The following is a 26,448-nucleotide window of genomic DNA, read 5'->3' as shown; positions in this document are numbered from 1 at the left end:
GAGTTTAAAAAAAAAAACTATTAGAAAAAAATGCGGGATGAATCAGCAGGCTTAAGAGGTAATACTTGTACTGAGAAAAAGAAGAGTAAATCTGAAGGAGGTGGGGATTATGTTAATTAGTAAGAAGATTTTCTCAAACGGGCATTGTAAAAGAGCACAATGAAACCCTGGAGAAGAGGGCAGAGTCTGCTTGGCTAAGTCTTGGGAGCAGGAAGGCTTATGGCATTCAGGGAGATTACCGAGGAGACAATGAACCCTCAGGGTCGTGTTATTTCCCGGGGATATTACGCTCCACCTCCCACAGCCCTCCACCCCATTATCTGGCATTTTAAGCACCGCACTCTTTCCAGGCCTGGAATAATCCAGCCACAAATATGACGAAGGAGCATCAAAATGGCGCACGTTTAATGGACTCCTCCCAACCTGGCCACAGCCTATCTCTTCAGTGACCTCACGTTTCCAGCCGAAAGCTTTACTCTGGGAGGGTTCGCAGTGAGAGCAGGGTTGGCACGCGTTACTTCAGGAGTTTGACAACCCAACCCAAGTGGGAAGAGTATTCGGACACTGAGAAAGCCGACGCAAGTGGTTTAAATGAATACAGGGCTGACGTTATCAGAGCATTCCACAGGAATCACGCTCACTTCTTTCTGGGAGCACAATATGTACTAATAAGTGCTGATGATTTTTACACCGGCCTTTAGAGAAAGTAGGTAGTGTCCACACAGATACGGTATAGGTTGCCATGTCTTGTTAACTCTTGAAAAAGCACACAATTCACAGTATTTTTTCTGATTTCAGGTGAAGCACTAACCCTCCCTCGGTAACTTGCTGCACTGTTTCAACCAGGCCCGCGCTGGGAAAGTGCTTGTACTGAAAAATCTTCCCAACTAACGTGATCCCATCTGCTTCACATTACATATACCTTCTTCTTCCTCTCCGTGGAGGACGTAACTGATGAGCTTACCTACACAGAAAATGCAGGAAAAATAAGTAAATCCCAACAACCCAGCCCTTACTGCCCCAGGAAGAAACTGTTTTTCAGCTTGAGGTTTCCTTTTTCCCTCCTGGACGAAGGTCTCGTCTCTACCTGCTCTGCAGTGAAGAGCGGCTCTTCATTAACGCAGGAGACGATGATCGAATGCATATCCAGCTGTTCCCTCAGCTCCTCGTCATCTGATGCATCAAAGAGCAAACTGTCACTTATCTGAAAGCAAAATAACCCACTGTTAAAAGCAGGCCATTCTGATCACAACAAATTCGCAGTGTCTGGGTAAAGAAGTCTTCCCTGGAAAGGGAGAAATGATTATGACCGCTCCGTGCCAGGCAGCACTGAAGTCCTTTACTCCTCTCAGACACCAACGGGGGGAATGGAAAATAAACATGGAATTGCTGAGGTGCCGCATGCGTCCCCAATACGGACACAGGCTTAGCTGCTTCTCCCTGGGGAAGAGGGTCACTTACAGCGTTTGTTAGGAAGTCGTGGGGAATTACAGGAGACGGGGGAGGGAGGTAATAGGCGGGTTTAGCAGCAAATGTGATTTAGTTCACAATCTAATAGTAAGACTGGTGTATCTTAAAATTCCACAGATGACATAAAGTTAATTACTGCCAAACTAACTTCTAACATTCAGAATAAAAGATTGGGAATTGGTTCCCTGGCATTGTCCACAAGAGTCGAACTTTGCCGTACAGAGGAACCGCTCTTCTTCCAAAAATAAAATCTCTGTAGGTTCCAAGAGAATCTTTCAGTGCAATCGTGCTGGGGGTTCCCATTTGCCTCACTGCCATTTTCCACCCTGCTCTGGGCATCAGGGCGCTGAACTTTATGGACTAAATCAAAGGATGGCCTGGACTTCTGGCTTCCAGTGGGTTAAAAACCGCCGGCTGACACTAGCAGCAGACTGGAGGGTTTGAAGATGAGAGCTGGACCTTCCTTCCGCTGCCCCCTTCCTGGCCAGACTGCCAAAAAGCAGCAAAACCTGTCAAGCAGACCCGTCCCCCTACAGCTACTCTCTCTGGGTTCTGGTAACTTCTCCTTTCCTTACCTCTTCATGCCCAGGGGTGCTACCACTGCTTACCGTTGCCCGCCCTGGGTTATCACACCATGCCTACCGAGCTGGTGTCCCTTAAGCTGCCCACTCCAAAAATCATGACCATAAATTAAGTACTAGTCCTAATTGTAAAGCCTTATCTGGAAAATGCAGTAGGTAAAAATGGACAGGTGCTGCCTTTCAGAATGTCAGTCTGGGAGAGGAGCCACATCAGGGTTCTGAGGCTTGTCCTACCACATAATGCAAGTCCACGTTGTAACTCAGTGAAGCCACACCTCCTTGGGCCTGTGTGTCTTCACTGCGCCATAGACTAGGAAAGGCCTGGACATGGTCTTCAGCGTATCATTCTGAACTTTCAGAACATTGTGAGAAAAAGAAGAATCTAAAAGCTTCCAGAGAGGAAAAAACCCATCACATGAAAAGGATCAAGAATCAAAATGTCTTTTAAACTCTCAACAGCAACAAACGAGGTGAAGAAAAAAAATCAATGTTATTTCCATGTTTCAGTAAATTTCAGCCTAGAATCCTATCTTCAGCTAAAGTAACAATTAGTTGGGAGCTCAGAATAAACACATTTTCAGGCATTCAAGATCTCAAAGTATTCTACCTCATTCACCCTTTCTCAGAAAGCTACTGCAGAATAAGCTCCATTCAAACCAGAAGGAAAACCAGAAAGGAAGCAGATCTGGGACGTAATCCAAGAATGAAATGTGGGAATTCTTGTAATGATGGTGGAATAAAAGTTCCAGAATGATGGCTGTGAAGTTCACCTGGAGAGTAAAGAGCTCAGATGACAACTGGTACTGCATGGAGCATCGAAAAAAGGATAAGAGAAAGAGAGGCAGAGACATTAACAGGTTCTCTGGTGCACATCACGTACTAAAACAAGTTTTATGACTCTGTTGAGGCTGAATTTATGAGGTAATGATAGCTTAAATGAACCACAAAAAGACAATGATTATTACCCTAAGAAAAAAAACAAACAAATTACAAGAGGAAATTCACTCATGATGTATGGAAATGGGTCAACTGTGAATATTTATATAGTCAATATAAATGATGAAGATTAATTTAACCAATTATTTTTATATAATTATATTGCGAAGACAAGGGAAGGGAAAGTTTCCATGAGGGTTATGGTGTTGAGGGACAGTGGGAGGACTGAGAGAGACCTAAACCCTCACCGATGAGTAGAAAGTACATGGATAAAGTCTAAAGTTGAAAAAAAAAAAAATCAAGTAAAATGATGAAAGCATGTTCCCTGTCAGCAGAAACAGTGCAAGGAGCTAAAAGTGGCTGCCTCTGGTAAGCAGAAAGCAAGGAAGGGGTAAGGAGGGCAGAGGCTGCTTCTTCACGATAAGGTCTATACTAGGTCTAGTACTTTTAAACCAATGCAGTTATCTTTTTTTTTCTTTTCCAGCTATCAACTTTTAATAAGGAATGTGAAAGAGCAAGAGCTTAGGCTCTTGGTGAGAGAGGATGTTTGGCTTCAAGATTATAGAAGTGGGGATGAAAAGTGCCACAATCTAGTTACAAGGGTGTATGGAAGATGGGGAGTAGACCTAGCAATTATCTTCCTGGATCCTTAAATTCAACACTTCCCACAATCAATCTTCATTATAATTGGAAGACCATAGATTTATTCTTCCTTTTACAGACAAATCCAAGTTTTCATTTAAAAATGACTCCTAAGGAAGATATTATCTTCTTCCTGCCTCTGCTCTTGAAGATAAAAAGGTGCATAAAACAAAGTCTCTGTCCTTAAAAAAAAACGCTCACAGTAGGAGGAAGGAGACAGCACATGAGATGTTCCTAAGGCAATATTATTTAGAAGCCTTTTCCCATATAAGCATATTCAAAAATGGCACTGGATTTAGAATAGTTTTTATAGCTATTGCCAAAACACAAGACTGATACCAGTAAACCATTAGAATAAATTTCCATAACAAGAGAAATAATGACCCCAGATCATCTTTCCAGGGACTGAGCCAAGTCCATTCCCCACAGAGATGGCATATGTTAAGGGCTGGAATCCCTTTCGGCTTTGAAAACTAACCTTGGCTGTCATGGGTATCATTATTCACTCTCCCATTTCGGCATCAGTGTGTCTTCTCTTTGCCAAACATTCCCATCACTCCTTCCTGTGCCAGGTTAGACACAGAGCTGGTGGTTCTATTGCCCTGTACGAAACTGAAGCTGCTTCAAATGGAAAAAATGTGTCCATGTAAGAATCTGGAATATACTAGTTCCCTTACTACAGAAAGACTCCTCAAATTTAAAAGTATGCCATCTTGAACCTCAACGGAAAAAAAATTAAAAGTTGAAAAGTGGCAAATGGTGGTTTTCCTGAATGTTTTTCTCATCCTAATGCAAAAGAAAGGTCCTCTCCCTTCATCCAGAAAAAAATCTCCAGGGACACCTGGGTGGCTCAGTCGGTTAAGCAGCTGCCTTTGGCTCAGGTCATGATCCCAGGGTCCTGGGATAGAGCCTAGAGTCAGATTCCCTGCTGGGCAGGGTGCCTGCTTCTCCCTCCCACTCTGCCTGCCTCTCTGCCTACCTGTGCTATCTCTCCATCAAATAAACAAATAAAATCTGAAAGAAAGAGAGAAAGAAAGAAAAGGAAGAAATTTCCTACAGATCCTATTTAAAAATGGAATAATCTAAAGGATGCTTCCAAAGGTAAATTCAACACAATTCAGTATGGAAAGAATAGAGCATACAGTAGGCAATGCTAAATAAACTAACTCAGGTTTTAAAAAAATGTAATAATATGCTATCTAACAGAATGTGAAGGTCCTTCTTACATAGCTCCTTGTTCTCCAGGAACCGAATGTGTGCTACTCCTTCCTGAAAAACAGAGTTCTAATTTCAGTTCTTATTCATCACCTGGTAGTTGTGTCCCGGTGGGCAGATGACAGATGGATGATCACTTGTCCACTTTAATCTGCTGAGTTTTTCAGATAAGGCTTTTATAATTAAGATCAGTTACTAGTACTGGGCGCCTGGGTGGCTCAGTGGGTTAAGCTGCTGCCTTCGGCTCAGGTCATGATCTCAGGGTCCTGGGATCAAGTCCCACATCGGGCTCTCTGCTCAGCAGGGAGCCTGCTTCCTCATCTCTCTCTCTCCACCTGCCTCTCTGCCCACTTGTGATCTCTCTCTGTCAAATAAATAAATAAAATCTTAAAAAAAAAAAAAATGATCAGTTACTAGTACTAAATTCCCAAGTCATTACAAATCACCACCCTTGGCTATACCATTACTCTGGCATTGAAAATAACATCTGGGGCGCCTGGGTGGCTCAGCTGGTTAAGCAACTGCCTACAGCTCAGATCATGATCCTGGAGTCCCGCATTGGGCTCCCTGCTCATGCTCTTCTCTCTCTCTCTCAAATAAATAAATAAAATCTTTAATAAAAAATGTAGTTACTAAAAAAAATTTTTTTAGAAGAAAATAACAATCAGAAGGCAGAAAAAGGGAGCAACTTCCCAAGATGTGATTTAAGAACAATACAAGACATACATTTTATTCAATGAAACCATATTATAGTGTCCCATTCATTCTGCTAATGCACTTCTATCTCTTCTATGCTATTTTTAAGTATTTCCAAAAAAAATACTCATTGATCGGCTATCATGGATTTAGTACTATGTTAAATAATACCGAAAATGCCTATTTTTTAAAAAAGAACTTTCCATCATATTCACTAACCTTATGGTCTCATTGACAAGATTATTCCTTTGTTCACTCAACACTTGTCTTAGTACTCACTATGTGCCAGGAACAGTGGTACTTACTAAAAAGACTAAAAAGATTTGCTAGCAGCAAATCATAATCACAATGACAGACCCTACAACACAGGATTAATAAGAAAACAAAGTAATGGTCTGAGATATGGACAGAGTGCTGTGGGGACCAGAACCCAGGAGACAACGGGGCTAAATTCTGTGGGACAGTTAAGTCCTTGAAGATTTTCACACCCCCACCAGTGTAACCAGTTCCCACAGAGAGAGCTGCATTTCCCTTCCACACAGGGATTGAGGCCATGGCTAAAGGGCCATCTGTCAGACAGGCCGTAGATGGGGATTCCCCCCAAGTGAGAGGCTGGATTAAGTGTCCTTTAAAGTCGCTTCCAACTCTAAAATTGTATAATTCCATGAGATCAGCAAAGGCTAAAACAGTAATAGGAAGCTTCAGAGGGGAAAGGAAACTTGAACCAAGCCCAAAATGATAGCTAGGGTCCAAAGAGAAGACAGAGCATAAGGAATGCTGTTATTCCTTTTCACAAAATGTATGCCAGGTCAGTCAGCAGAATAGCTTAGTGGGGTTACTGGAACATACAGCAAGATTCCTCTCTCTACTAGAATACTGGGAAACACAGGCAGAACTCCACATTTTACTAAAAAATAATAGGCAGCAGGCTGTCCTGAGTCATATAATTGAGAAAGTCGTTTTCATAAAACATTAACAATACTATTTAAGGTACTGACAGCCCCAATGCATTATACTCTCAATTACACAAATACACTTAGTGAAACATAGAGCATTCCCAAAGGTCTGGCCTGAGTTTACATTGTTATATGATAAGGAACTGAAACTTATATATAACTTGGCTGTTTCTCATCACCTTTAGATAAACCGAACACTGTGCTTTTCCACCTAAAACAATGACCTTCCCTTTTCCACCCCCGACCCCAGCTGTCCCATCACCTGTGCTCACACTTGTTACCCAAGGCACCTTCACTTTACAACCCCGAGGAGTCCCCAGCAGGCTCAAACAGGTAGCCAAGAGCTCTAAGGTCTTTTAAAGGTTATCGAATACTCACAGGAACACACAGTCTTCAGAAAATGTGTCATGTCCAGCAAGTCCTTAAATTCATCAGAAAGCTAACTCAATGTTGCTTTCCCAGTACCCTCAGTATATTATCCAGTTTTCCCAGCACACCAAAATTGTGCTAGTTAAGCTCAGAAAAAAAACAAAAACAAAAAAAAACCGCTGATCTTTGTTGTTCATTCCCAGGTGACAAAGATTTGGTTAAACATACAAAAGAGAGTGTATGCTTGGGAAGAACTGGAGCAAAGTGCTAGCAAAGGCTGACAGTGGTGGAGCCAAGTTGGCAACAGAAGGCCACGCCAATGGCTATACACTTGGAAATAACTGGCAACCCACTGATCTGTTCAATAGCAAGGCTATTTTTTAGTTCTATTATCAGAATCAGTTATTCAGAAACTATTCGCTCAATTCCTAACTTACCCCTTTTTCTGAGAGGTTCAGTGTAAGCAAATGCAGGGTCCTGGTATGGGAGGACTTCCAGTCTACCGGCATTACATTTCCGTAATTATCTGTCAGGGCATTCCAAATCCTTAAAAAGAAGAAAACTACAATCAATGGAAGTTAACACCCTCCACATGTCTTTTGTTAAACAAATACCAAACCCATAGTGATAGAAAGAACAAAAAATGTCAAAGCAAAACAATGCAAGGCCTCCAGTTTTCCAGAAAAACCCCAACAAAGAGCCCCCTAAAGGATCCCTGGGCTGACAAGAAGTGCTAAGGAAGATTCAGTGGTGTGAAAACTCTCTCAAAGTTAACAGGTCACGTTTCCACAATACTAGCTGCCAGGTATCCTCCTAAACAATTTACACAGATTACTCATTTAATCCTCAAAAACAATACTATGAAGAACCATTATTATCCCCATTTCACAGAGGAGGAGACTGACATACAGGGAGCTTCTGTAATGTGTCCGGAGCCACGCGGGTAGTACAGACACGGGGTTTCACACTTGCTTATTGATCGTTTCATATGGTGAATAATCTTCTCTAACCAAAAATGTGTTATTCTTCCTGGAGAAAGGATTCAGTCTCAATGTGAAACTGGGGTTTAACATCTATTTTGTAAAATAATAGGCTAAGGACTATGACAGATAAAATGAAGGATGAGAGAAAAGGGAGTTCACAGTAAAATGCACAAAGGTTATAGCCAATGCAATCACCCTTCCTTATTGCCAAACAGCATTTTGGGGGAGCAAAAGAGTAAATTGAAAGGGTGCTTGACTAAAATTCAGGAAACACAGACTCTATTTCCTTTCTTCTTCAAATAGTGAAGTCTTTGGTCATGTTCCTTAACCTCTCTGAGTAAGAGCCACCCTTCTCTAAAATGAGAGGCCTGAGTAACAGAGATCCCTTCCAGCTCTATTACTCTTAAGCATTATTTCAAATGAGTTGTTTTGAGGGACGTCCTAAGTCACACTGGATAAGGACAGCAAATTCCAACTTCATGACCAAAATTCAGATTTAGTACCAAAGTAATAACAGCATAATAAAACATGACTTCAGAGATATAAATGAGATGAAATTAAATTGGGGTACGTTAAAGACTACATATAATCTATTTAATGGGCAGAGATACACAGATGTCGTAAGAAAAAATACCTAAAGTATATGGCAGATATCTAATCATGAATATGCCATTAAATAACTGAGTGGGTTTGTCTTTTTTTCGAAACATGCAAGCCACTGAGAGACGAAAACAAGACCACTGGAGGCATAAAAATAAGAATGCAAGCTTAAAAATAAAGAAGCAATATACTTGATTTAATGAATTTGGGATTTGGTGCTAAAGGGAAGAAGCAATGGGACCATAACTGCCAAAAACATAAAATCCCGAAATGATGCTTGGCTTTGGAATGCACATTAGCCTCAATGAAACTGTGAACCCAAAAAGCTCTAGGAAACTGGCTCATTTACCCAGCACATCTCCCATATGCATAGTTCATTCCCATTCTCCTCTCTGTTAGAAACACAACCTTCTCCAATGCCAAAATACTCCAACTGGAGGCAACAACTCCAGATTGTTTAAAATCAGCTACACTTGCTACATTTCTGACCCACACCTTCCTGAGTAAAAGACTTTCAGATACCGGATAACTGACTATATACCTAACCTTAGTTAGGAACTCAAGTAGGATATTCTAGTAGGTGAACACAGTCCATGGTTTGGGGGACTGCTTGTTAGTTTCTTCTTGAATGAGGCTGGAAGAAGAAGACAAGTGGAGCAGAATACTTCACCCAGTAGGAGAGACTGTGGGTACATTTGATATCCCAAGAAAGTGAAGGACAATTAACAGTCCTCCATCTCCACCAAGGTTAGAACAATTGTAGTTGGAAGGACACAGGGCTGACCTAAGAGTAAGATTTCTAGAATTCTCCCGTCAAGACATGAATTGCCTTTATCTTTATCATAAAATATTACAAGCAGTCATAAACAACCAGCAAGAAAGCTCTTTTCCAAGGAGGTCAAAGTCCTGTGACATTGAATTCTATGGGATACCCTGAGGTAAAACCATAGCAGATAAGTGCAATCCATATTTAACCAAAACTAAAGATATGGCTTAGAGAAGTAATATAAAGTGTCCTAAGCCAATGCAAATCTGAGTGAAAGAATTCTCAACTCTCTCTGAGAGGGGCAGGGATAGACTCTATCAAGCCATGGAGAGATGTATGCAACAGAAAAGGGACAGTGAGCGGTGACCAGCCCCAGCCTCTGAAAAGAGAGAAAGAAATGTGTTATGCATTCCCAAATTAAGAATCGGGCATTACTACCAACATATCATCTACTAAAAACCATTATCAAGAGTAACAAAATATTTTGTTTAAGTTTTACATCAACCTAGGATTTAAGCAAAGACTAACATAAACTACTTTCTAGGTGAAGAAAAATAGGGAACCTTAACATTTATGTACAAACCACTAATCTGTTCTGAGAAGTTACTCTTGCCAAAGCTAAACGCATCAGAACTATCATTTTTTAATCCAGAGTATGTCCTGAGTCCCAATGATTCAGAGTATATAAATCTACATATGTATATATAAAACTATCTTCTCTAGGAATAGACTTTCAAAAAGGTCATCTTTTGCTATTGGCTGCATACATCCATATACAAAATCCAATCATAAGCTCCTCCCTCCACACTGGGCAGAACACTGCAGACAGGTGCCAAAAAGACGACATGGTCCCCAACACAGCTGAGTGCCAACCACTGCTAAGCCATGTTTACAGGCCCTCACTCCAGAATTCCTCTGGTCAAGCTTCCTACCTTATACACAGACGAAAGGAGGCCATCAGGCTGAAAGCCCCTTTCTATGCCTGTGGATCCCTCTCTATCTCTCAATCCTTCCCTAACCTCTAATCTCTGAATTCCTTAGGGGCTCTAAAAACCCATCCCCCACCCATGTCCACAGTGTTCATTCCACTCCTAGCTCCCTCGCCTCCTCTTCTGGGTTTCCCCAGAGACCCATACCACATACTCAGCATCCTCACTCTCACCATTCCTTTTACTATCTTTTGGGGGTGACACTGAGGTACAGAATTAGAACCCTTATTTAGCCAAACTGTAACTGGGGTTCCAGATAGCCAAATGAAGTACACCTCCCCCCCCCCAAGGAACTCTGCCTCTCCCTTACCCAGTTGGTGCATTTCCTTAAGAATGTCCTAACACTGCACTTAGATAATTCTGTACTAATTACCTGTTCTTGCACGTGTTGTCCCACCAGATTAGGAGATCCGTGCTATTAATAACTACAGCCTTTTTCTTTCTTTCTTTCTTTTTATTATTGTATTTTTTTTTTTTTTTTTTTTTTTTTTTTTGCCTCTGTCGGGATTTGCACTCCACCTGGGCTCTCCGATAGAGCCAATAAACTCCTGTGGCATAAATGCTGCTTCAGCGTTGGTACCTTTGCACGTGCTATATCGCGAGGTGCAAACCTAGACCTTTCTTCATCTGCCAGGCAAACTCCCACTCTTCCATCAGGATCCAGTTTGCACATTTCTTTCCCTGTGAAGCCTTTCCTGGCTCTCCCACACACACCCCTTTTATATCCTATATTTCGCATAAGTCCAGGAGAGCATTTGTCACACCCATACATACTGTTTACAAATCCAGCCCCCCAACCTAAGTGGTGCCTTACGTGGGAGGGGTATGTTCAGCCACCTTGGTATTCCCAGCGCGAAGCAGCCTCTGGCGCTCAGCGCTTAAATAAACGCTAGCTGAATGAATGAGCGGCTACACATGTGCCCGAGGAGGTGCAATTTCTAACTACCTGCTCGGTGGAAGGAGGTTCCCCTCTGAACCCAACCTGGGTCGGTTTCTAGGGAGCAGGAGGAGCGCAGCGGCAGAGGGTAAGGGAGCGGAGAGGGCTGGGGAGCAGGGGATTTAAATTGCAGAGCGCCGGGAGGCCGAACCCCCCCGCCCCCCAGCCCCAGGGAGCGCGGCGGGGGAGCAGAGGGGGCGGGGACTCGCGAGGCGGAAGGAGGGCGCGGGGAGGAGCCTGTGGCCGGAGTCCCCCCGAGGCTGCAGACTTAGGGCCAGAGGACAGGACGAGGGCAGCGCGAGGGGCAGGGGAGGCTCCCGCCCGCTCCCGGCCGGGCCCGCACTCACTCGTCCCCCTGCAGGAGGCTGCACTCGGTGATGGGCCGCACGGCCGCCCTCGGGGGCTCGGCGCCCGGACCCGAGGGGCGGAAACACAGACTCAGCTTCTCCTCCAAGCTGCAGGCCAGCGCCGGGAAGCCGTCGCCTCCCCCGCCCGGCCCTGCGCCGGCCTCGGGGCTCGCGTTACAGTTCTCCTGGTCCTGGAGGCTCCGGGCCGGTTCCTGGAACTCATAGAAATCCTGCCAGTCCCCGTCCGCCGCCATCGCCGCCCGGCGCAGTGGCGCGCCCCGCCCCGCCCTGCCAGGGCCCCGCCCCGCAGGCCCCACAGGCCCCGCCCCGCCGCGGGCTTCGCCTAGCCTCGGGCCCCGCCTCCTCTGTCCGTCTACCACGTGGATCTGTCCGGACCGCCCTGCCTGCGGGTCTTCCCTTTTCCGGAGTTTTCTTCCCCCAGGTGACTGCGGTCTCAGTAGAACGAAAGAAAAACTTTAATTACCTTGAGTCACTTCCTATAGTCTCTGTCACTCAGGAATGGCTTCCCTTCGTGGGAAACTGGCCTAAATGTGACTTAAATAAAGGGTTTCTTTAAACTTGCAACCTAGTGTCAGATTATGGCCCTGGGAGAAACGGACTCCTTTTGTAAATTTCCAACCAGAAGAGCAAGCAGAGCCACCTGGAAATGCTGAAGTCCTACCGAAATTCATTCCACAAATATTTTATATCTAAAACATGCAAAGCACTTTCTAGACCCTGGGGAACATACAAAGATGAGTGATTATGTAAATTAATACTTGCAAAACACTTGGTACAGTGTTGGGGAAGGTAACAGAAAAGGTGTAACTGCCAGTTGACCCGTGAGCTGGACCCAGGCACTGGAAATCTCCCCTCCACCTCCCCTCTCCTTGGAATGGGGGTTCCACTTGCCTTTCCTGCTCCCAGAGGCTGCTCCAAGGAAGTAGCCTTCTGATGATACTTTGAAAACACCCTCCGGGTGTACCATGAATGAACCCAGTTAAAGGCCCCTTAGTAAACAAGATTTGGCAGGTGGGTGTGGGGATCTGTTGTCTTGCTGTCACCAAAGGCAAGCCTCCTATATGTATGTAAGCTCCCTTTGCTTATTAAAATTGCCATCTACCAAGTTGGAGTGGCCTCGTCTTTCTTAGGTCTTTCCCTGCCTTCCTCCTTAAGAGGCTGATTTCAGACACACGTGGGAAGCTCCCAAGTGAGATGCAAATCAACAAACAGGGGATGAACCTTGTAGGCCTTATGCTAAGTGAAGCCAGAGACAAAAAGACCCATGTGGAATAATTCCACTTGTATGAAGTAGTCAAAATCATAGAAACAGTAAGTATAATGGAGTTGCCAGGGGCTGGAGAGGGGGAAATGAGAACTTAGTTTTTCATGGGTACAGAGTGCCTTTTGGGATGGTAAAAAATTCTGGAGTTGTATGGTGGTGATAGTTGCACATGAATGTACTTAATGCCACAGTATACTTACTGTGTTAAATTTGTTAAAACGCTCATTTTTATCCTATGTATATTTATTTATATTATTTATATTTTTTCTAAAAAAGGTGTGTCATTATTAAATCACTTGTTAGAACCACCCTATACAGATGTGCCTTGTTTAACATCTGACCTCCTTAAAAGTGGATCCAAATCAGACATTTAAAATTAGCTCATACCTTCTCCATGGTAATTATTGAACAATTGCTAACTTGATCATCCCTTCCACTTTACCATTTGATTGAGACTGGATTTTAGGGATGCCTGGGTGGCTCAGTGGGTTAAGCCTCTGCTTTAGGCTCAGGTCATGATCCCAGTGTCCTGGGCTTTCTGCTCAGCAGGGAGCCTGCTTCCCCCTCTCTCTCTGCCTGCCTCTCTAACTATTTGTGATCTCTGTCTGTCAAATAAATAAATTATTTTTTAAAAGTCTTAAAAAAAAAGAAACTGGATTTTATACTACAATCACGTCGATCAACTTCACTTCAAAGCAATCCAAGGTTAACAAAATAGACTGTTAATTTGAAGACTTAAGTCAGAGGAACTGATTCTGAGGAGAAGAAATTCAGTGGAGATGAAAAATCTCTCTGGCCTACATGGGAAAAAAGGTGAAGAAAAGAGGAAAAGGTACCAACCTTCAGGAACACAAAGTGCACTTCATATTGAATTGGGAGGAAAATGAATGAAAAAATAAAAGTAAGAAAGCTCTATTGAGCACAGTGACACACTGACAGAAGGTGACACCAGGGAAGACTGGCAAGGTGCATTCAGGAGACCCAGGTAGCATCAAGAGGCACCACCAGTCAATCGAAAGGAATAAATGCGGACAATTCAGAGGAGTTTTCAAAGAGAAACCAGGTGGCTTGGGTCACATTTAGAGGAAATAAACTGGTTCTGGAAATGATTTTACTTTTTGTGTGATTCCTGGATCATATGTTACACATTTAATGTTGCTCATGTGTATTACATTCTATTTTCTGGTATACTTATTAATATAAATTTCTTATAAAGGTATCTCAAGAGTATTAGGACAAGGGAAACAGAGCATCCAGAAATGTTCCACAAAATCAACCAGAGTCCCCCCAAAATTTGCAAAGATGAGGGTGTTATAAGAATGAACATTAAAATTGGAGTGCTCTACTCCTTTGGAATTGTATTTTCTCGGGTCCTTCTTTTTTATTTTTCCCCCTCCAAGGTTTTGTTACCAGAGATGTTAAAATTTCTTTTGCTATAAATAAGTAAAATCTTAAAAAAAAAAAAGAGCCCCTCCCCCTGTTTGTATGCTTGTGTACTTTCTCTCCCTCTTTTCTCTCTTTCTCTCTCTCTCTCAAATAAATAAATAAATAAAATCTTTAAAATTTTATTCATTTGCTATCTTTGAAGAAGGAAAATTTTTTGTCAGTGGGGTTGTGATGGGTGAGACTAAGAGTGGGGATGCCTGTTCTACACATAGTATTATAATCTTGAAAGCTGTAAGTTAACAGGATTTTCTTTGTTTTTTAAAATTTTTATTTATTTTTTTAATTCTTCTCTTTTAGGATTTTATCTATTTATTTGACAGAGCGAGATCACAAGTAGGCAGAGAGGCAGGCAGAGAGGAGGAAGCAGGCTCCAGGCTGAGCAGAGAGCCCAATGCGGGGCTCGATCCCAGGACCCTGGGATCATGACCTGAGCCTAACGTAGAGGCTTTAACCCACTGAGCCACCCAGGCACCCCTCTTTCTTTGTTTTTTTAAGAGTGGTCAAAATATCTTGTCATCAAAAGAGCTTCTTCAATATTGCTGTATCAAAATAGCCACATCAAAATGTTATGGATCTAGTATCACCTTGTACCTGTTAAAAAAGCTAAAATCAAAAACACAAGAAACTACAAGTGTTGGCAAGGATGTAGAGAAAAAAGGAACCCTTTTGCACTGTTGGTGGGAATGCAAATGGGTACAGCCCCTGTGGAAAATAGTGTGGAGGTTCCTCAAAAAATTGAAAATAGAAATAACCTAGGATCCAGTAATCACACTACTGGGTATTTACCCCAAAAATACAAACACACTAATTCAAAAGGATATATGCACCCCTATGTTTATTGCAGTATTATTACAGTAGGAGGAGAAGTATGAAAGCAAATAAGCAAAGTATGGAAGCAGCCCAGGTGTCCACTGATAGATGAATGGATAAAGAATATGTGGTATATATACAATGGAATAATATATACATGGAATACTATTCCATGATAAAAAAAAAAAAAAAAGAATGAAATCTTACCATTTGCAACAACATGGATAGAACTAGAGAGAATAAAGCTAAGTGAAATAGATCCAACAGAGAAAGACAAATACCATAAGATTTCACTCATATGTGCAATGTAGAAAACAAACGAACAAAGTTTTAGAGAAGCAAACCAAGAAGCAGACTCTTAATTACAGAGAAAAAACTGATGGTTATCAGTGGGAAAGTGGATGGAGGGACGGGTAAAATAAGCAATCAAAGAGGGCACTTAACATGATGAACATTGAGTAATGTATAGAATTGTTGAAGTGCTACAATGTACATCTGAAATTGATACAACACTGTATGTTAACTATACTGGAATTAAAAACAAGAAAAATTTTTTAAAAAGCAGTGGATCTAATAAATAAACCACTTAAGTCAGATAAAGTTTGGATCTGCAAAAACAAAACAATGTGGCCTATTAGGATAATTGTTTGCATAATTTAAGCAAACACACACATAATTACTCAGTGTTCTACTTGACTAGGATAGACACAGAAGTAAGTGAATTGTTTCTAATCTGATATTAGATGGTTAAGTCTAGTTGTCTGGGGAATTCCTTGTTATTTTTTAAAGCAAGAAATGTTATTTTAATTAAGTGTTGTAGAAAATAATCGTTGACTCTGAAGGACTGATTTGCCCTTTGGAAGACTGAGAGTTCCAGTGGACTGAATTAGCCTCGGTGCCTAGTCAGGAGCTTGGTCATCTCCTCTGGTCTGCCTACAGGACTCCAGGCACTGCCATACCAAAGGTCACTGGGTGAGGGTGTGCTGGGGGTGGCCCAGCACCTCAGGGTTGCAATAAGGGGCCAGAAAACTCCAGCCTCAGCCCTCTCCTCCTGTTATGGATTGAATAGGCTTCCCTCAACATTCCTAGGTTGGTGTCCTAACTCCCAGTACCTCAGAATCTGATTATATTTAGAGTTAAGGTGTTTAAGAGGTGATTAAGTTAAAACGAGGCCATTAGAATGCAGCCCTAATCCAATCTGATGCTATCCTTATAAGAAGAGAAGGAGATCCCTGGGGCTTGTCCACACATCAAAAAGACCATGTGAAGACACAGCAAAGAGGGCAACTATCTGCAAGCCAAGGAGAGAGGCCTCAAAAGAAACCGACCCTGCTGACCCTTTGATCGTTGACTTCCAGCCTCCAGAACTGTGAGAAAATAAAGTTCTCTTGTTTGAAGTCACCTGGTCTATGGTATTTTATTATGGCAGTCCTCACAAGCTATCGTATCTCCCAGAGTCACCTATCAGTGGTTTCTGGGAGTTCCCACAGGGCACCTTACTTGAGCTCAGGGGTGACACGATTCTGTTCCTTTTTCTGGCTTCTTTGTCACCCGTGGGTATTAATCTTTCCTAGAAATAACAGTAACAAGATGTTAAATGGGTGACTCACTAATTAAGAACAAAACCAGAACTTTCACTGTACCCTATTAACTATTACAGGAGAAGAGACTAGAAATTATAACGATGGCTTAGCATCATGGAGACACAGAGCTGCCAGCCAGATGGACAGGGGCTGGGGAACTTGGTTTAGAGCCAAGAACCAGAGAGTAGCCAGAGCTTGTATGAAAGGTGACCAGTGTCTTTCCATCCAGCAAGATGGTTACTGAGATGCAGGACTTAGACCCCAGAACCCCATGGGCCCAGGGTGGGGTACCATGAGCAAGTTCTTAGGAGAGCCTGAGGTATGCCACCTGGAGCTCAGGGGTATATGTGAACCCTTATAAGAACTAGGGCTTCCTCTTACCTAGAGAACTCTGAAGGGAGGAGAATGGAGGAACTTCCTGTGATGCCAGAGCCAAGAGAGAAGGGAACAGAGGGGACAGCCCATGGTTTGTTGGGCAAGGGTTATGATTTTACCCTGGGAACCAAGGGGCATGCCAGAAGGAAGCTAGACTCAAGTCATCTTGAGAGGATCCCACCAAAAAATGTGAGCAGGGTTGAGGAGCCTTACCAGGAGACCACCTCAGCCTAGGAGGAGGGGATACAGAGCAACAGGGGTTTTGATGGAGGCATGAAAGGGGGAGCAAAACCCCTCCTCTGTTGACTCCAAGGTCGACCTTCGCAGGGGAGAGAAGTTCTGACATGAGTATGACATGGAAGTTGTTATTTACACTGAGTTGGACGTCTTTGTACCTCAAAATCAGACTGTTCTGACTTGGGAAAGTGAAAAGCTAAGGAATCTGACCAACATACCAGTCAGAAGTGGTGACGGTAAAGTGGACAGAGCATGTTTGCAGGCTGAAATGGTGTGGAAAGGGAGGGAATCTTTTCCATGTTGTACATACCTGAATTCGACCAATTCAATATGTCAGCTCACCGCTTCAGCTCCAACCACCTTAAACAGACACTATGCCTGCCCTCTATGCTCCCCCCTCCTGGCTGGTTCCCACTGCCTGCCTTGCCCATTGCACAAAGCCTCTCATTTTCTTTTAACAACAACAAGCAACGCCCCCCCCCCCCCCCCCCTTGGATATCGACTCATGCAAATATAAATGCTTAAGGACTTGGTTACTCCAATGCAGACTCGACCTTGCCTGAGATCACCTGTCACCCCTCTAGCATAATTAATTTACATTTCAACCACCAGTTAAAGACAATACTAAGGAGAAATAGGTTCCAGAAGATGAAAGCGTAGCTGAGGACCCTCTAATGAAGAATTCTCCAGAAGTCCAGGCTGCAAGAAGAATGCAGAGTGTTGCCTCTCAGTAGGTCACAGCTCAAGGGGAAAACCCACCAAGTTTCTGGTCCATAAACGATCATAAAAGAGGGATAGATGGAGGGTATTAACTACTGGAAATTACAGGGGACCAGAGACGCCAGCTGTATGGAATAAAAGAAATCTGAAAGGAAGCACAATATAGGTGAGAATGACAATGTTACCTTTTGCTGTGAGATCCTTTGATACAGGTCAGCACAGGCAGCAGACATGCCTATCTCAAAATTTCAGGCTTTGGTGTTTGACCCATAAGGGCCCTTTCTCCTTTGCCAAGTAGTCAGTTTATGTTAATACATGCTCGTTTTTTATTTGTCAAAGTTTTCAGGGTTATTCATGGTTTTTTCCTTTGTTATTCAAGTTTGCTTTGTCACAAGCCTGAATTTCCCAGCCCTCCCGACAGGAATGCCTCTGTGCACATTCACGGAACATATTGATAGGAAGGAAAAAACAATAGGGCAGAAGATACTATAGCTTCCCACTCCTGATAGGATTTCATCCGTTTGTTCAATAGTCTGGCACTAATGGAATAAAAACAGCCAGAATTGAAGAGGCAGCAGACACCATCTCCTCTCTGTCATTAGCACACAAGAAATATTTTAGGTTACAGAGAACTGAAAATATCTCTCCTATATGCCTAGTAAAATGCATAGAAAGATAATAGCATAGATTCGGAGAACAAAGGAGAGACTGATAAGCCTCTATTTTTATGTCCTACCTATGAATAATTTATAAAGTGGAAATTCTGTGAATTGTTTTGAAGATGGATTTGTTTCTAAGTTTTTTCTATATCTCAAAGTGATATTAAAATAAAGTGTCCCATAGGCAAAGGGTGACACAAGCTAAAGACTTTGCTTTTCATACTCCCTGAAGCAGGCATTGATTTAATGTGTATTTAATAACACATGTTAAAGGACCCTGGAGCAGGGATTCATCTCCAGTGTCTAATAAAAAACAATATTTAGTTCTTTGAAATTAAATTCTTTAATTGAAGATCTCTTATAAGGAAATATGGCACTTACATCTCCAAAAATGTCAGAAGAGTAAAGAAGGATCACCAAATTACTAGCTTCTTCTACATATTTTATTTGCAAATAATGATGGTTATAGGTGCATCAAACTATTTTTGAAAAATAAAACCCTTGTAATTGGTTTCATAGAATAATAATATTTTCATTTATATCCTTGGAACTTTTAATTAGGCTTTGAAGTTCTTTGAAAGTTCTTTCTCATGCTTGATAATTGTGTTACCATATTGCTCACTTTAATAATTTGAAAATACCTGGTGTTAAAACATGGGGGCACCTGGGTGGCTCAGCCAGTTAAACTTCAAACTCTTGATTTTGTCTCAGTTGTGAGACAGAGCCCCATGCCAGTCTCTGCCTTGGGCATGAAGCCTGCTTAAGAGTCTTCTCTCCCTCTCCCTCTGTCTGCCATTCCCCAGATCACCATCTCGCTCTTTCTCTCTCTAAAAAAAAATAATAAATAGGGGCACCAATGAGCCACTCAGGGTGACTTAGTACGTTAAATGTCTGTCTTCAGCTCAGGTCATGATCTCAGGGTGCTGGGATCAAGACCCGCTCAGCAGGGAGTCTGCTTCTCCCTCTCCCTCTGCCCCTCCCCCCCTGTATTTACACTCTTTCAAATAAATATATAAATAAATAATCTTTAATTAATTAATTAGTTAGAATGAAAGGTAGGTAAGACGTGCCACCAGATGCTGTTATATGATTTTTAAATCCATGTATTCATTCATTCAGCTCAACTATTGCTTCCAAATATCATCGCTTACCCAAGCCCTCTACATATATACCTCATTTTATCCCCATTCATTCACATTTTTCTATTCCATTTTTCTATCCACTACCTTGTCTCCAATTATTTTAATCACTTTCTAGTTTCCCATTTATTTCTCCATTCTTTCATTCTCTTCCACTGTCCCCACCGATGTTCTCTCTCATGCAAATCTTTTTCATGAGACTTGGACTCAAGCCATTTATATGTTAAGAACACGTGAATATATTCTCCAGCTACTCTAATATTTTTCTTGTCATTCAGAAAGACATCTAGAATTCCTATCCATGTAGTCTTTTCTGGCTAACCCAAGCCTACTCCTACTGGATGAATAACCCACCTGTGATTCCCCACTACTGTCATCTCATGGTCATATCCTGTGATTAGACTGGACACTAACAGTTGGACACACTGGGATGGTGGCCAACCTGCAGCCAGGCCGGCCACTGGAATTGGATTAGCCGGGGCAGGGGCCATATCCAAGTTACTAACAAGGCAAAATGTTCACAAAATAGTAATGGATTCTATAACAACCTCGATCGGGTTACTGGGCCCTCTATCCTCCCAAATGAGCACAGCACAATGATGAGGGATCCAGGAACAGGCAATATCTAGAGACTGAGGCAGGCAGAAAAAAGGTTAGGTTTTTTAAGGTAGCCTTCTGGCAACTAGCCAGCCTCTCCAGATGTTTGATCTAAAAAAATGAAAAAAATATTGAACCTTCCTGAAGAATCTAGTAATTTACCATGAGACTGAGGAAACTTAAGCTTCAAGGACCCTCCCGCCACCTGCACAACACCCTTCCAAGACCCAGGGAGAGGCCCTAACGAAGCAAAGAATGCTGTCAGTTCACCCAGCATTAAAGACGACTCCCAGCACAAACCACTGGCCTTGCCCTGAAATCTTAGAAGTCATACAAGAAACTTGAGAAAAGTTTTTCTAAATTTGACTATAATCTGACACATTTACCTGACAGAATTACTTACAAGTCATAAACCTGTAACTTTTCTAAACTATCCATAATGAAAAAAAATATTTTGATGGACTCTGCTAGAGGGAAGACTAACTTTTATTTCTATTGTTTATGAAAACTGATGTTACAAAACTGCAGTCTCATGGAGGCAATTCTAGAGTAACAGCCAACATGTAAGGGACAGGTATTATAGAGATGTGTTAGAAAGTTAACTACATTGAAGTGTTGTGTTATTTTTCTGGATTTTCTAATGTTTGTGCTATTTGTCACTTTTTAAGAAAATAAACTATTATAAATTTTCTTCATTCTAAATATTTACTTTGATAGTTAATTTTGTCTTTTTAAAAAAAAATATAGAGTTATACAAGCTTCAGAGTACACAAAATCTGGATCAACCCTTAATCAAGTGGCCTCTGCTGATGAGGTGGGTTGAATGACACCTAATGACAACAGGTATGGCCTGATGCCTACCATTATTTGCAAGGAGCTAAATATGCTAATATTTACATAATTTTTAAAGCTTTAGTTAAAACTGCAAGTGATTGGGCTGTCCTTCAGTCTATATGTGTGTCTGGGAGAGAGATTTTATTAAAGCCATATAAGAAGGTATCTTTTGGGGCGCCTGGGTGGCTCAGTGGGTTAAAACCTCTGCCTTCGGCTCAGGTCATGATCCCAGGGTCCTGGGATTGAGCCCCGCATCGGGCTCTCTGCTCAGCAGGGAGCCTGCTTCCTCCTCTCTCTCTCTCTCTCTGCCTGCCTCTCTGCCTGCTTGTGATCTCTGTCTGGCAAATAAATAAATAAAATCTTTAAAAAGAAAAAAAAACCTAAAAAGAAGATATCTGTAACATATACTGCTAGCCGATATCCAAACCCATAAAGATGAGATAAGATTTAAACTTAATTTATTTGACATAGATCTGAGTCCAATTCTGAGGCTTTAAAATGGTTTTTTTAAAAAACTTTTCATTCTTATAACCCATATATTCTTCCTCTCAAGTAGATGTGTATTAAAAATGTGGAGACGGAAGCTGATCAAAAGTATAGAAGAATACAGACTCCTAGAATTTGCTCTGAGCAATGGATACAAATGGCAAAATTAAGCAGTTTCTTTCTTTTGTGAAAACTGAGATGGTGAGTGTACAGTACTAAGGTATAGCGTTTAAAAGAGGGGTAGGGAGCTGGCTGCTGCAGTCTGTCCAGATTTCACTGATGTTTTCCCAAAGAACAGGCACATCAGGGAAAACAGACACATTGACGAGTTGTAGAAGCCCAACAGCTTCAACCTGTGATAATGAACAGACTCTTGGGGGCCCAAGAACTCGCCCACTTCTCAGGCAAGGTCTTTGACCTACCTCATGACTGCTCCCTACTTCTCCTCCAAGACAAAATGGTACTGCAGTTAATCCACAGCCCCAGAAACCACACCGGACACAAGGGTCTCACCTAATGGCGTTAACGAACATCCCAACTAAACAAACTTGTGAGATTCAAGCTGGTCGGCATTCCTGACTAACACAAAAGTAACAAAAGTTGAAGGGTCCATTCATCACATCTACCAGGTTACCCTCTTCCACAGCACGGAGGCTAGGCGTCAACAGCTTTTGGTTCCTGTGAGGCTTTACTGGAACACACTCATTAGTTTACACACTGCCTAAGACTGCTTCATCCTACAAAGCAGAATGGAGTAGTTTCCACAGACTGACAAAGCCTCAAAGATTTACTATCTGCCTTTTACAGGAGAAGTATGCCAACCCCTGGACTAGAGGCGTCAGGCTATGAGGCTACCACTGTAATAAGGAAGGGGCAGAATTTGCTACAGAGAAGTGTGAAGTTATGGGCATCCTGTCCAGCCCTCCCTTTTCTTCTTGATCCCACAGAACATTCTCAAGGAAAGAAATGAAGTGAAATAGACTATTGGAAAATCATGCTCTCCGTAATGAAAAAAGAAATCTTTAGAAAAGAAAGAAAGGGTGGTGGGGTTATGGACATTGGGGAGGGTATGTGCTTTGGTGAATGCTGTGAAGTGTGTAAACCTGGCGATTCACAGACCTGTACCCCTGGGGATAAAAATATATGTTTATAAAAAATAAAAAAATTTTTAAAAAAAGAAAAAAAAAGAAAGAAAAGGCAAATACCTTTTTTTTTTTGCTGTAAGATTTTTCTAGGGCCCAACCACTGTTCACTGTTCAGGATAACTACTCTACTATTTCTAAACAAACAGAAAAGAAAGATCAATGGCTTTCTGATCTTGAGATGGAAAAAATGTTTTCTAAGCATAAAAGCAAAGGCAGAAACCAATAGAGAAAAAAATGACATCCTTCAGTGAAATACTGAGTAGACATTTTTATAAATTATTGATATCCATCCAACACATAATTTCATCTCCTTGAACCATCTGCAAGGACAACAGAGAGAGTATTAGCTAACAATGTTGAGCATGATTTGGGTGTGAGATAGTGCCCAGAGAAATCTCTGTATACGAATTAAAAACTACTTTTCAAGAGAGGAGCCCAGAATATCGAGATGAGGGAAGTGGTGGCCCCGGTAAAGCAGGAGGATCAGACAGCTGGGACCGGAAGTCTGGGCTTCCAGCCACTACTTCTCACATCGCAGCCCTACCCACGGGAGAGCCATTTCATGGACCACTTTCCATTGGAACTGTGGGAAGGGCTCATTGGCCAGTGAGAGCAGAGCTCCTGTGATTGCGTGGAGAAAATCTCACTTCATGACAGTGGCTCTGAATCAGCCTTTCTTCCCTTTGTGCAGTCCTTTGTGATCTGGATAAAAAGAGGAAGGAGGAAGGAGAAATAATAAAAACATTGTAAGAAGCCACGCATCTCTAATTTTACTATTAAACTCTAACAGATAATAGGTTAAAACTATATTTTGTGAAGTAAATTTTTAAGGCCTTAATTAGGTCTTCAAAATCCAATCTGGAGGCAGCAATCATATAGTAAAATTAGTAGAACTGATTTAATTTTTAAAATTATTTTCTTCATGTTATAAAACACCATAAACAGAATTAAAAAGCCAATGACACACTGGGATTATATTTGAAACATAAATAAGAGACAAAAGATGAAAGCCCTTAACATATAAAGATCTTTTGCAAAACAATGGCAAGTAGAGATAGCCCTAAAAGAGGTAAAGATCAGGAGTGATCAATTTGTGAAAGGTCAAATGGCTAACAGACAAATTTAAAAATTCAGTCTCAACAACTAACAAATACAAATTAAAAACAACAAAATATTCAGGGCCTATAAAATCATGAGGTAATTTTTAAATGAAAATATATAACTTTTTTTTTTTGGTAAAGATTAAAAGGAATAGGTATTTTCAGATGCTTAGGAACTGCATATAAATTGGAACAAACTCTCTGGGGGGAAGTTGGCACATATGGTATATCAGTAGGGGTCCAATCAGGCATCTCAGGTGGAGGAAATCTAACACGCGAGTTGGCTAGAAAATTATTAGCCGAGCTGGAATAACCAAAGGGGGAAAATGATGGTACCTAGAGTTAAAGCTTAATTGCAGGAAGCTAACTCTCTCCCTCATGGCCTGGAGAAACAAATAGGAGAAGGTGGACATCACCCAGAGTCCACAAGCACTACCACCAACCCTGAGCAGAAAGCTGACCCCCTGTTGGTGTTTCTGGGCTTGCTACTGGAGACTCTGATCTCTTGCAGTTGGCTCTCATGACTGCTGATGGAGCCAGACGCAACAACAACTAAAAATGGCTTCTACCCAGCAGGCAAAGGAATCTGGGAAATGTAGTTTACAGGCTCCTATGCCCTTGTACAGAGGAGAGTGTAAAACAAACACCAAGGCTTGAGTCAATAACATAAAAATGTTTACACTTAAAATAATTTGTAACAAGACACAATAAGTAACAAAAATAAGTAGCAAAACACAAAAAGTTTTAGGTACAAGGACATTTGTAGTGATGTCACGCTGAGTAATACTTGTCATGTCTTGTTCTTTTCCCCTCTGGCTCCTTTGTGATCGGGTGGAGCCTTGCAAACAGATTTGACCTATGAGTTCAGAAGTGGCATGTGTCACTTTCAGGATGCATTTAATTGCCAACATGAATCTCTCCAGAGTTATCTTTTCCTTCTGGCACAGTGGCCAATGACATTTGAGATGATACTTCTCTGTTACCCTTGGTGTCTACGTGACTATGATGTGCAGAGATTCCTTGCTAACCCCATACGTGAGTGAAAAATAAATCTCTGTTATTTTAAGCCACCAAGATTTAAGAGTTGTTTGTTTTAACAACATAGGTTAGACAAATCTGGCTTGCACACAGGAATGACTTATGAAAGCAGGGAATTACAAACAACCAATGTGTTCAGTGATATGGGAAAGTGAAATTACCCTGCTATATATCCATATTATGGAATATGCTGTTGCCAGTGAAAAATGCTTTTGACGAATATCAAATGAGACGAGCAAATCTTCACCATAGAAAATTAAATGGAAAAAATAGAATATAAAATAATTTCTAGGACGCCTGGGTGGCTCAGTGGATTAAAGCCTCTGCCTTCTGCTCAGGTCATGATCCCAGGACCCTGGGATCAAGCCCCACATCGGGCTCTCTGCTCCACAGGGAGCCTGCTTCCTCCTCTCTCTGCCTGCCTCTCTGCCTACTTGTGATCTCTGTCTGTCAAATAAATAAAATCTTAAATAATAATAATAATTTCTATTAAGTGAGATTCATACATTCGACTATAAAGTGCCTTGGGCTGAAAGCACTCCATGGTGTTAGTTATTGTGTGATCAGAAACATGTAAATGTCATAGTACCAGGCTCAGTTGAAGAGTCATTCCAGATCTGAACACATGTTTTGCATTCTGATCAGTGGCTTGTGCCGTTCCTGTGGCCGGGACATCACTTGGGGGTATGACCAGCCAGTGCCTCCCCTAGACTTCCCTCTTGCTCTTGGGCTTTGAGTTAAATGATTCAGAACCCACTGAGCACCCACCCAGTGGAACCTGTGAGGTTGCCTGCTCCAGGCAGCGGTGTGGGAAATGCCAGTGGCTCGCGTCTACACTGTGGCTTGCCCTGAGGAAAGTGGCTTATGCTGCAGATGCCACAGTTGCTCTCTTGGATCTACCCTCCCCAACAGCTGATGGACAGACCAGGAGGGACAACCTGGAAGTTTGGTGGGGGGTGGGGGGTTAGTAGCGCCCTGCAGAGCAAACTTTGATCCATTGAAAATGGAAGCCAGAAGATAATTCTTCCCCCCAACACCCCCAAAATCGAGATGTAAAAACTTCATAGCATCTCTCTGCAGACATCCTGCAAGAACGAGAAATCAATGGTGCTTATAATCAAGCCATGGCCAGCTTTATAACAGGCTCTTTCTTATTTCCTCTGCTTCCTCCGTTGCCTCCCTCTTGCTTCATGGGATTGCATTTCCCAATAAAGCATTTTAAGGTTTAGCCTCAGGTACTGTTTTCTGTGAAAATTGGCCTACAGCTGTTATTTACGTGTCGCCAGACATCTTGTGGTTCGAGTCTAAGAGTGAGGCTTCGACAATAGTTGACTCGTGCCTGCCTCCATCTACCTCTTAGCAGCACACCTCCCTCCAACATCTCCCTCCAACATCACCCTCGACCTCTTCCAGAAAGAAACAGGTGACTGAAACCCATGGACAGAACCTACAATGAGGGTTTTAGTACCATAGTTGCTTCAATCTTAGCAGAGCTATAAGAATTTTA

The 26,448-nt window shown here is 42.1% G+C and overlaps 1 protein-coding gene across 3 annotated transcripts in view; it reads right to left on the bottom strand.

The window, feature by feature from the left end:
* FEZ2 (fasciculation and elongation protein zeta 2) overlaps positions 1-11,788 on the bottom strand; it is a 42,168-nt gene extending 30,380 nt beyond the window's left edge. For all 3 annotated transcript variants that reach the window (XM_059405428.1, XM_059405427.1, XM_059405429.1), the window contains exons 1-3: positions 11,488-11,788; positions 7,303-7,411; positions 1,088-1,204 (exon numbers count right to left, since the gene is read on the bottom strand). In XM_059405428.1, the coding sequence (XP_059261411.1) occupies positions 1,088-1,204; positions 7,303-7,411; positions 11,488-11,741 (480 nt within the window). In that variant the 5' untranslated portion in view covers positions 11,742-11,788. The remainder of the gene's footprint in view (positions 1-1,087; positions 1,205-7,302; positions 7,412-11,487) is intronic.
* Positions 11,789-26,448: the final 14,660 nt, after the last annotated feature.

This window comes from Mustela nigripes, chromosome 7 (assembly GCF_022355385.1).
Source record: "Mustela nigripes isolate SB6536 chromosome 7, MUSNIG.SB6536, whole genome shotgun sequence".
NCBI lineage: Eukaryota > Metazoa > Chordata > Mammalia > Carnivora > Mustelidae > Mustela > Mustela nigripes.
Note: the sequence above shows the minus strand (reverse complement) of the source record. Positions and strands in the feature narration are given on the sequence as shown.